This window comes from Salmo salar, chromosome ssa15 (genome assembly GCF_905237065.1).
Source record: "Salmo salar chromosome ssa15, Ssal_v3.1, whole genome shotgun sequence".
Lineage (NCBI taxonomy): Eukaryota > Metazoa > Chordata > Actinopteri > Salmoniformes > Salmonidae > Salmo > Salmo salar.
Window position 1 is genome coordinate 86,697,796 of NC_059456.1, and position 11,988 is coordinate 86,709,783.

Below are 11,988 nucleotides of genomic sequence, written 5' to 3' on the forward strand. Positions count from 1 at the left end.
TAACCTGTACGAAGCCAACCTCAAAGCCATCTCACTGCCTCTCATTGATAATTAATGCAGAGGCACCCCCCTACATATTTTTTCTGAGTGTTCTCAGACCTGTCAGTCATGACCATACGGCTATTTTTCTGTATACCCAATCCCTCATTGGTCCTGATGATGGTGTATCCTGTGTAGACAAACTAAGGGAATGGGAACCAGCCAAAGAGAGAGGGGGAAAAAAGAGGAGAAAATACAAGAACAATGCTTGATTCAGTGGCATGACAAGCTTTTGTCGTGGACAACTTCATTAGACTTGACAAATGAAAAATACAGGTACGCTTCACACTGTTAACTCCATTTGGCATTGCCTAAGAAGCCATGCAAAAAATGAAGTTTCTTATTTGTCTTCAATTGAAATAACAAATGAAAATAGAGAGAGAGAGACAGACAGAGATTTATGGCAGGCCATTAGTATGGGAACAGGCAGGGGAAAGAAGCGGCTCAAAGAGAGGAGCATGTTTTGTCTCCTCTAGGGAGGGGATTGAGAACGAGAAGTGTTGTGACAGCATTCAGAACAGAGAGAGTGAAAGAGAGCCTGGAGATGGAGAGAATAGAGCAAGGTAGAGTGTAGGGGAGAGAGAGAGAGAGAGAGAGAGAGAGAGAGAGAGAGAGAGAGAGAGAGAGAGAGAGAGAGAGAGAGAGAGAGAGAGAGAGAGAGAGAGAGAGAGAGAACTCCCCAGACAGCCAAGGTCAGTGTTTGACCATGAGCGCACTAACACAATGTCTGTCTGGGTGTCTGTCTGTCTGTCACTTAGACCACCTCAATACTGTCTATAGCGCTCCATTAAAACACACACAAACGCACGTGCATAAGCACATAGTCTATGCACACTCGCACAGCTGTGTGCTCATGACATCAACCAATGGATTCTATGAACGCAAAAAAGTGCATTACCATTTTATAAAAGAGGGGCATAAGCTGTTGTAAGATCTTTCACCTCTGAACAGATTCAATGTTGTGGGGTCTTGCATCAGTTGACCACGATCACTGCTTCTCCTCGGAGCCAGTTTAGTCACCCCTGGAGCAATATCCCTGCTGTTTCAATCAGATTCATCAGTTTAGTCACCCCCGGAGCAATATCCCTGCTGTTTCAATCAGATTCATCAGTTTAGTCACCCCCGGAGCAATATCCCTGCCGTTTCAATCAGATTCATCAGTTTAGTCACCCCCGGAGCAATATCCCTGCTGTTTCAATCAGATTCCTCATGCAGATCTACACCCACTAATCCCTAATATTAAACTGCCCTCTATCTGCAGCAGACACTCCTTCAAATGAGGAAATACCATGGTTGAACATGCCCAATGGTATAACTACCTGGGACAAAAAGTATGTGCCTCTGGTGGATTTGGTTTGGCAGTGAATGTACTAAAAGAAAAAAGCCTGCAAAGCATTTTACTTCATAAAAAGAAAATTCTAAAAAATAAACATTAATATCCAGATCTGGTGCAAAATATTCAAGTGTAATTTTACCAATTGTACTGTATGGAAGTGAGGTTATGGGTCCAACCTGTTTTTACAATTATAACAATTGGGAGAAAAAACTAATATAAAACCTACATACAGAACTCTGCAGAATTATCTTAAATAGACAAAAGAAAGAACCAAATAATGCATGCAGAGTGGAACTCTGAAGATTCCATTTAAATCTAAATATAGCCCCAAAACATCCATACAATTCAAAGCACTGGAAACCCAAGAGCTGAACCCTGAAAAGAGTCCACTATGTCAGCTGTTAAAAACACTAAACAACTGTATTATTCAAGCACACAGGGAAATCAATCAGATTGTTACAGAAATTCACTTTTTCCTCCACTGCGAGAAATACTCCCAAATAAGATGATATTTTTTCAAGAAAACATCTCTATCAATTTCCAACTTCTGTGCATTTACTAATGACATAAAACTGGGAATTATTCTGGGTGAGGGAGAAACTGCAAATATTACTAGCAGATATGTACAGTATATGATTGCCATAGCCTGAGGAACATCCCATGAACATTAATTATCTGTAGTTTTTCAATTGTATGTAACTTAGAAGTATGCATAGTGTAACCATCATCCGTGTTCATTTTGTTGTTTATTTATTTGACATTTTCTGTTTAGAATGACACAATATAACAGCAGTAGTGCTGTACCTGTATACCTATTATTATTACTACAAGAAATGAACTGTATTTCATTATCCTCATTGCATTGTACTGTATTTACTGAAATGCTGTACCACTATACCGCTTTGGCAATATCTACAAATTATATTTCATGCCAATAAAGCAGTCACAGAGAGACAGGGAGACACACAGAGAGAGAGAGAACTGACTTCACAGACATGCAGATATAGGGAACTAGAGAGGGTTTATATATTAGGCTGGGTTGGTACACATGTTGATTACTTGAAACTGCAGTAACTGCAGTCGACTGTGGTATTTTGAACTGCAGTTTATAATGCACTCTGACTGCAATCTTCTTTTGTAAAGGATGTAACTGAGTTGTGTTGTTTCGAAGAGAGAGGATCATTTACAGCATGGTTAGACACATGCAGAGGGAGTTAGGACTAATACAGGGATTAGCCTGCCAACAGGCAATCTATGATCTCAACCAATATTAACCCATTTCCTTATAACATAACACTTTCATTTTTCCCACTGAACCAACCCTATTAACTTTCATTTTCTCTTCTCTAATGATTCCATTCCTCTCCCTCTCTCTCTCCACAGAAGGGTCAAATAAGTAACATGCTGTGTTCTTTAGATGGAGAAGGTCGATTGAAGGTCTCAGTATAACGTTTTTCTTCTCCCCCGCTGTATGTGATTTCAAAACCTTTTTAGTTGAGCTAAATGTACCAAAAACTGTGATGTGCCTTTGTAATCCTACGTGTGGGTGTGTGGGGGAGGGTGTATTACTAATATAGAGTACATTTGGAAAGTATTCAGATCCCTTACATTTTTCCACATTTTGTTACGTTACAGCCTTATTTCATCAATCTACAGCCTTATTTCCTCAATCTACACACAATACCCCATAATGACAAAGCAAAAACAGGTGTTTAGAATTTGTTTTAGATGTATTACAAAAAAAAAACTGAGATACCTTATTTACATAAGTATTCAGACCCTTTGCTATGAGACACGAAATTGAGCTCAGGTGCATCCTGTTTCCATTGAGCATCCTTGAGATGTTCCTTCAACTTTATTGGAGTCCATCTGTGGTAAATTCAATTGATTGGGCATGATTTATATATATAGACACCTGTCTATATAAGGTCCCACAGTTGACAGTGCATGTCAGAGCAAAAACCAAGCCATGAGGTCAATGGAATTGTCCGTAGAGCTCAGAGACAGGATTGTGTCAAGACAAAGATCTGGGGAAGGGAACCAAAACATTTCTGCAGCATTGAAGGGCCCCAAGAACACAGTGGCCTCCATCATTCTTATATGGAATAAGTTTGAAACCACCAAGACACTTCCTAGAGCTGGCTGTCTGGCCAAACTGAGCAATCGAAGTAGAAGGGCCTTGGTCAGGGAGGTGACCAAGAACCTGATGGTCACTCTGACAGAGCTCCAGAGCTCCTCTGTGGAGAGGGGAGAATCTTCCAGAAGGACAACCATCTCTGCATCACTCCACCAATCAGGCCTTTATGGTAGAGTGGCCAGATGGAAGCCACTCCTCAGTAAAAGGCACATGACAGCCCACTTAGAGTTTGCCAAAAGTCACCTAAAGACTCTCAGACCATGAGAAACAAGATTCTCTGGTCTGGAAAAAACCAAGATTGAACTCTTTGGCCTGAATGCCAAGCCTCACGTCTGGAGGAAACCTGGCACCATCCCTACGGTGAAGCATGGTGGTGGCAGCATCATGCTGTGGGGATGTTTTTCAGAGGCAGGGACTGGGAGACTAGTCTGGATCGAGGGAAAGATTAACAGAGGAAAATACAGAGGGATCCTTGATGAAAACCTGCTCCAGAGCGCTCAGGACCTCAGACTGGGGTGAAGGTTCACTTTCCAACAGGACAACGACCCTAAGCACACAGCCAAGACAACGCAGGAGTGGCTTCTGGACAAGTCTCTGAATGTCCTTGAGTGGCCCAGCCAGAGCCTGGACTTGAACCAGATCGAACATCTCTGCAGAGACCTGAAAATAGCTGTGCAGCAACGCTCCCCATCCAACATGACAAAGTTTGAGAGGATCTGCAGAGAAGAATGGGAGAAACTCCCCAAATACAGGTGTTCCAAGCTTGTAGCATCATACCCAAGAAGACTCGAGGCTGTAATCACTGTCTAAGGTCCTTCAACAAAGTACTGCATAAAGGATCTGAATACTTATGTAAATGAAATGTCAGTTTTATTTGATTTTATACATTTGCAAAAATTTCTAAAAACCAGTTTTTGCTTTGTCATTATGGGGTACTGTGTGTAGATTGATGATGGAGAAAAAAAACGATTTAATCAATTTTAGAATAAGGCTGTGATTTAACAAAATGTGCAAAAAGTCAAGGGGTCTGAATACTTTCCGAATGCACCTTTCCGAATGGACTTACACATTTCTCTATTTGTTCAGGTGTATTGTGCTGTTCACTTAATTGGCTGTGTTGACTGACTAACCCCTAGCTTTGTGTTTTAGGCCTGTCTGTATGGGTTGTGTTCATCTATTCTCCTCCTCAGTCTTTGTGTTGTGGTTAATTCCAACAGTGAACCAACCTGTTCTGTCTGTATGTGTTGTGGCTAATTGTAACACAGTGAACTAACCTGTTCTGTCTGTATGTGTTGTGGTTAATTCTAACACAGTGAACTAACCTGTTCTGTCTGTATGTGTTGTGGTTAATTCTAACACACTGAACTAACCTGTTCTGTCTGTATGTGTTGTGGTTAATTCTAACACAGTGAACTAACTTGTTCTGTCTGTATGTGTTGTGGTTAATTCTAACACAGTGAACTAACCTGTTCTGTCTGTATGTGTAGTGAGAACTCTACTAATGTGTCTCAATACATCTACTATCTATTATCCTGTTTAATCTTTATATACACCTGTATTGTAATCACACACCAGTCCAATCTCTACCACCCACCCATTGCCCTTTCTCGCTCTACAAATGGCTTGTTTTCCTTTGTGTTGCTCTCTCTCACATCTTCCTCTGTATGTTCCATGTCCTTGTACTCCTTTGTGTTTAATCATTCTCCACCAGTCCCCTACTCTTCCTTTCTTCTCCGCCTCTCTAACCTCTGATCTCACTCTTCTCCTTCTTCCCCCACCTCCCGCTGTCTAACCTCTGAACCCTCCCTCCTCTAGGTGAATGGTAAAGAGCTGTCTCGTCCCTCTGGGGACCCCACCCTGGATGTGAAAGACCCCCTGCTGTCTCACGTGTTGAGGAGGGGGACCCGGCGGCGGGTGGGACATGCAGGGCGACTAGCGGGGCTAGACGGGACAGTAGCAGTGACAGGGGGGCTGACTGACTGTGTGGACAGCGGCACTCAGACTGACATCAGCTTCCAGCACATCTTGACTCTGGGAAGGACCGCCCACAACCCATGTGGAGCCCTGCCCCCTCACCCTTCCCCCTCTCCACCACTGCCACCCATCCTGGAACCCTACCTGCTCAATGAGCTGTGAGTGGAAAGAGAAAGAGAATGTGTGTGTGAGAGAGAAAGAGAAGGATAGAGAATGATAGCGAGAGAGAGTGTGTGAGAGAAAGGGACAGACAGATTTACTGTTTATTTCACATTTGTTTATTACCTACTTCACTTTCTTTGGCAATGTTATCATGTTTCCCATGCCAATGAAGCCCTTAAATTGAATTGAGAGACAGAGGGGGAAGGGGGGGGGATTGAGATTCAATTTATCCAAGATGTTTGAAAGCGCTGCATTCTGTATGTCTGACAAACAAACAAAATTGGGACACATGACATATTTTCTCTCATATGTTTTATTCTCAGTCTCCTAGAGCCTGAATATTACGACCCCAACAACTACTTTGACATCACTCAGCAGGAGGGGGATCTCCGACAGGATGAGTTAGAATACGAGGTAAGTCTTAATTGTCTTGTCAAATCAAATTGTCTACCATCTAATTCAACAGGAAATCCCATTCTTCATGCACTCTCTATCTCCATTACCAGTGTTCAGGTGTTTAACTTGTCACTCAAAATGTTTTTTTTTTCCTGCCACACATTTCAATAGGAGGTGGAGCTGTATAAGTCTCGTCAGCAGGACAAGCTGGGGTTAACGGTGTGCTACCGGACAGACGATGAGGAGGATCTGGGGATCTATGTGGGCGAGGTGAGGAGGATGGGAATGAGGATGAGGGTTATCCTCGCGCTGATCGCCTGTTTGCCAGCTAACCTAATCCTCTCTCACTCCAGGTCAACCCCAATAGTATAGCTGCTATGGACGGCCGCATCCGAGAGGGGGATAGAATATTACAGGTAAGAGAACATTAGGATTGTTAGGATAACATTTCAGACAAAGTTCTATATTATAGCAAGTCTATGTAGAAAAAAAAGGGTCAAAGTACATTTATGATGTGATTCTGAATCAGATAAACGGGGTGGACATCCAGAACAGAGAGGAGGCGGTGGCCATTCTTACCAGGGAGGACAGTACCAACATCTTCCTGCTCCTGGCCCGGCCCGAAATAGAGGTGAGAACCTCTCCCAGAACAAAACACCCAGCATCTGACATACAGATGTAGGATCTTAAGTTGATCACCCTGTTACATGATAATATTCCTACATTTAAAAATATATAAAAAGGTTTCTGAAGTTTGTAATTTTCACTTGGAAATTTGACTTGAATTTCCCTCCCTATTTTCTTGCTGTAGCAAACTGTATCAAATTAAGATCCTCCATCTGTATCGAGCGTACAAAACATCCATAGCGGCACCCACTATAGTTATTTATTTTCACAAGATCCCCATTTACAATTTTCCGTCAAGTACAATTTAACATAGATCACCAAATTGATCAACATAGAATCAAAGGCAGATCAGATTGGTACGTCTATAACAAGGGGACATTCATGTAAAGGAAATAAGACTGGAGTTCTGCATCTCCCCCTACCCTGTTTACCCAGGAGACAGGAAAGGTGAGAGGAGTGAAGAGGGAGACAGATGAGGACAGATAGAGGGAAATGGAGCGGGGGTGGGAGGGATGGACAGCGAGCGTTAGTGGGAGAACGAGGAGAGCCTGCTTGTTTTCAGTATGTGCCAATGTGGCATTGCTTTGTTTCCCTCAAGGTCACAGCTCACCAGATCTGAGGACACAGTCCCAGGAGATCCCATAATATACACACATACACACAGCAAATGGGTAGTCACTGAACACACACCTCCAGATGGGGCAGAATAGTTTACCCTTTTTATACTGAGAGTGGTGCATAAGCCATAGACACAAACAAACACGTCTGTACATGTGCTCTGAGACATAGTCAGTGTTGAAATCGGAATGCAGTCCACATTCAGCTAGAGGGCAGATTTAAGCGAGGGCCATTAAAATGTAGGTTGCTACCCAGTCAGTCACGCACTGCACGTACCCTCATCTTCTTTTACTCATGTGGCGCCCTCCAATCTGCAGAGAAAAATGAGATGCAGGGTAGGCTAAAACTGAGATAGACAATGCTTTATCAATATGAATCCTCACAGAGGGAGTTGAGGAGAGGGGGAATCATCAGAGGGAAATATATGAGCAGAGATGAAAGGGGCAGTGCAGTCAAACCCCTGATTTTTGTTGGTGTTTTATATATATTTCCACACTGAGGTTGGAATAATACTGTGAAATTGTGAAAATGATTGTCCTTTTAGTGTAAGAGCTGTTTGAAAAGACCGCCTGAAATTTCTGCTCGTTTGCATGGGTGGGTTTTTCGGACCGCCTGGAGACATCATCAGGCGGTATAAGTTAATAGATCAATAACAAAGAGACTTTCCCCTCCTCTCTGCCAATAACAGCTAGTTTTCAGGTTACATATCCCTCCCATTAGGCTCCTCCAATTAGGACCCTCACTCAGGCCACTCCCATACTGTCCTAGCAAAATTCTGTCTTGAGAAATAGCTTCTTGGCAAAAAGCTATTATTTATTTATTATTAACAATTTTAATTGAAAACAATCACAGTATGGTATTTAATTGTTACCCAGAAATGATTTGATATTCAGATACAAATGGCTGTATTGGACCTTTTTAGGGTTATTTCACCTGTCTTGGGGATAGGGGGAGATACATAAATACATAAAGGGGTTGTTAGATAGGAATAATCCAAAAGTCTGAAACATATTAAAATTTATATCAATGAAATGTGGTCAACTCCACTCTGAGGCGTGAATTGTTTGTTGAATTCAACCAGAATATTTACATATACATTATCAATATCTCAGAGGGTCTGAATAAAGGGATGAATTAATTTTCCTACCTACTCTATTCACTAGTAGTAACAACACACTAAACAAAATCATAACAGAACAGTCTGGTAATGTGTGTGTACGTGTATAGCTGGGTGAGTGGGTGTGCATATATTTACCTTTAGGCCCAATTGACCTATTCATCCAGACAGGTCAGTGGAAAATACCCCCAAGTACAAAAATGTATTTAAAATGGTAATGAACTCACACATTAAGTTGGCTCCTGCGCCATCTAGTGACTGAGATGAACAATAAGACATACGTCTAACATGTTGTATGAGGTTCAAAAGAGTACAATAAAATAAACCTGCTTTATTCTCATATGTTTCTTTTCACACTTCAATGACACCTTCAACTCAACAACGGCCATCAAAACAACAAACACAATATGTGAAACACCTTCTACAACTCAGAATGACAACCAGCTGGACCCAGATGAGCTGGAGCTGGAGGTTCTGGACAATGCCGTCCATCTGCCCAGCCCCCATCAGCTGAGGAACGGGGCCTCCGTGCTCGATGCAGAACCAGGGGTCATGGGTGGTGGTGGGGTGGGAGGCCGTGAGTGGGGTCACCGTGACTCTCCTAGCCTGCTCCACACGGTGCTGAGTAACAGCCAGGAGCTGGACAGCGGGGTGGGCCGTACGGACGAGAGCACCCGCAACGAGGAGTCCTCAGAACATGACTTGCTGGGAGACGACCAGACTAGTGCCCCCACCACCAACGCCACCAACACCCCAGGCAGCATGCGCAGGTTCCACTCTGGCCAGGGGGACAAAGGGACCCCACCCCTGCTCCATGGTCACTCCACAGAGTTCCACTTAAGCACAGACTCTTTGCTGGGGCTGGACTGTCTGGGTGGTGGAGGAGGAGGGGGAGGGGGGGGTGTTGACCTGGCAGGGGAGAGGGTCTACACAGCTGACCCAGTGAGGATGATGCCTGGACTGACGGAGGAAGAGTGTGATAGATACAGGGAGCTCCTGGAGATCAAGTGCTACTATGAGAAGAACGGCAACGCTCTTCTGCTGCTGGGGGAGCATGGGGGTCACGGGCAGGTGGGCGATGGGGGGATTCCTCTGGATGTGAACAGGAATGAGAGCCTGATGCAGCATGAGATGGCCCTCCTGGAAGAGGAGCTACGCCACCTGGAGTTCAAGTGTCGTAACATCCTGAGGGCCCAGAAGATGCAGCAGCTCCGGGAGCGCTGTCTGAAGGCATGGCCCCTGGAGGAGGAGGAGGAGAGCGGGGCCGGAGGTGGGGCCGGGGCTGGGCGCGTGGCTCTTCTGGTTAGCGAGGAGTCCTGTCACCATGAGCTGTCAGACATTAATGAGCTCCCTGAGAGGGAGCGCTCTGACAAGGACAGCACCAGTGCCTACAACACAGGAGGGGAGAGCTGCAGGACCACCCCTCTGGTCACCGAACAGTACCCCTCCCTCTCTGCACATGGCCGCAGCAGCCTGGAGGGGGGAGACTCAGCCTCTTTGCAATGTCGGACCCCCAGCCGGCACAGGGGAGGCAGGAGGGAGGAGAGGGGGCAGGCTAACCTGAACCAGCCCTACTCCCCGAACTCACACAGAAGGGGAGTGGAAGCCAAGACCTCCAGCCCGGGAGGGGCCAAGTTCAGATCCCTATCCCGCGACGAGGCGGCCAGGAGGGGGTCGGACGGAGGTGCAGGACGCCCCAAAACCAACGGGACAGTAGAAGGGAGGGGAAGAGGACATAGCGCTGAGAACAGCCCTTATCTGTCCCGCCGCCACTCTGGCCCCAGAATCCCCCAGCGCTACCAGAGCTGCATGCAGCTGAGGTCCCCCTGTACCTCCGAGGGCCTGGAGCGACCCAGGGAGGGCAGCGACAGTCCCATGAGCCTGGGGAGCACATGCAAGGACATCCACCAGGGCCCTGTGTCCATGCCCTCCTTACCCCTCCTCCCTCCCCTCCCGCCGCCAGCCTCGCCACGTATGGAGTGGAAGGTCAAAGTACGGAGCGACGGCTCCCGCTATGTTGCCAAGCGTCCCGTTAGGGACCGCCTCCTGAAGGCCCGGGCCATGAAGATCCGGGAAGAGCGCAGTGGCATGACCACGGACGACGACGCCGTCAGTGAGATGAAGATGGGCCGCTATTGGTCGAAAGAGGAAAGGAAGCAGCAGTTGCTGAGGGCCAGGGAGCAGCGCAGACGCAGGGAGTTTATGATGCAGAGCCGGCTGGACTTCCTGAGGGAGTCGCGTGGCGGTGGACAACACGGGGCTCCACAGGGACAAGAGCCCACTACCATCCTGGAGCTGAGCCACAGGAGGAGCCAGAAGAAACGGAGCCGTAGGATCCTGGATAACTGGATCACCATCCAGGAACTACTGGCTCACGGGACCAGGTCACCTGACGGGAAGAAGGTCTACAACCCTCTGCTGTCAGTCACCACTGTTTAATGTAGAGGGGAGAGGTGATGGGTATAGAGGACAGAGAACGGAAGACCGAGAGAGGACGAGAAGAGTGGAGAAGTAGTTTGTGGAGGGGTTGATTTAGAGGAAAAGAAATCCACCTCAATCTTGTATGTCACTGCCATAGAGGAATCATCTTTATATCTGTACCATTATAGGGTCTGTGACAGCCTGGGAAGCTCCATTCAGGCTATAACCCATAGGAATCACCACCCAGTTGACTACTTTATGGCGGAAGCCTTCAATGGCAATATCCACGCTTAAACAGGTATATCCCTATGGTCACTACACATAGGAGAGGGAGAACGGGTGAGATCGCACCACGTGCTGCATAGTCACCACAGTCTGTGAGGAGAGGAGGAAAAGAATGGTGCAATGTAGAAGAAAATAACATAATTAAGCAATATGGCCCGAGGTGGTGTGGTATATGGACAATATACCACGGCTAAGGGCTGTTCCTATGCGAGACGCATCCTGGCGTGCCTGGATACAGCCCTTAGTGGTATATTGGGCATATACCACAAGCACTCTAGGTGCCTTATTGCTATTAACTGGTTACCAACGTAATTAGAGCAGTAAATAGTATTTTTCTCATACCCATGGTATACGGTCTGATATACCACGGCTTTCAGCCAAATCAGCATTCAGGACTCGAACCACCCACTTTATAATTACCAATATTGCAAGCTGTCATTTCTGCCTGAGAGAAAATGATAAACATAAGCAGGAAGGCAAGACAAGTAAAAAGAAAGCTCTGGTGAAATAAACCAACCTGTAGTTATTGACCATGCTTATAAGGACAGTGCCTCGTATGCCAACTAATATGATTGTGTACGGCATTTACAAAGCACATTGGCAAAGAACACAGAGCCTGGGCCTTGACTAACGACTGAAATGGACATTGCGGTAAGATCTGACAAGCATGTGTTTTCATATGAATAAATTGAGAAGCACAGTGAGAAAAAAGGCACACCAAATCCCACAGCACACGACAACTACATCTCTGGTGGTGGAGACGGGAGGAAATCTTCTGGAGTCTTCTGATGACTGGTACGATCATATGGAGTTACTTACTCATACAGTATGACAGAACAATGAGGAGTGGTAAGTGGTTCTTTGACATTTAGTTAC

General features: G+C 45.6%; 1 protein-coding gene across 2 annotated transcripts in view; it reads left to right on the forward strand.

The window, feature by feature from the left end:
• Positions 1-11,615, forward strand: part of LOC106572433 (PDZ domain-containing protein 4) — a 33,806-nt gene extending 22,191 nt beyond the window's left edge. Inside the window, exons 2-8 of one of the 2 annotated variants that reach the window (XM_014146615.2) lie at positions 2,759-2,812; positions 5,328-5,644; positions 5,972-6,062; positions 6,216-6,314; positions 6,398-6,460; positions 6,574-6,675; positions 8,839-11,615. In XM_014146615.2, coding sequence (XP_014002090.1) covers positions 2,759-2,812; positions 5,328-5,644; positions 5,972-6,062; positions 6,216-6,314; positions 6,398-6,460; positions 6,574-6,675; positions 8,839-10,845 — 2,733 coding nt within the window. In that variant the 3' untranslated portion in view covers positions 10,846-11,615. The remainder of the gene's footprint in view (positions 1-2,758; positions 2,813-5,327; positions 5,645-5,971; positions 6,063-6,215; positions 6,315-6,397; positions 6,461-6,573; positions 6,676-8,838) is intronic. The other variant, XM_014146616.2, reaches the window with a different exon arrangement.
• The last annotated feature ends 373 nt before the right edge of the window (positions 11,616-11,988 follow it).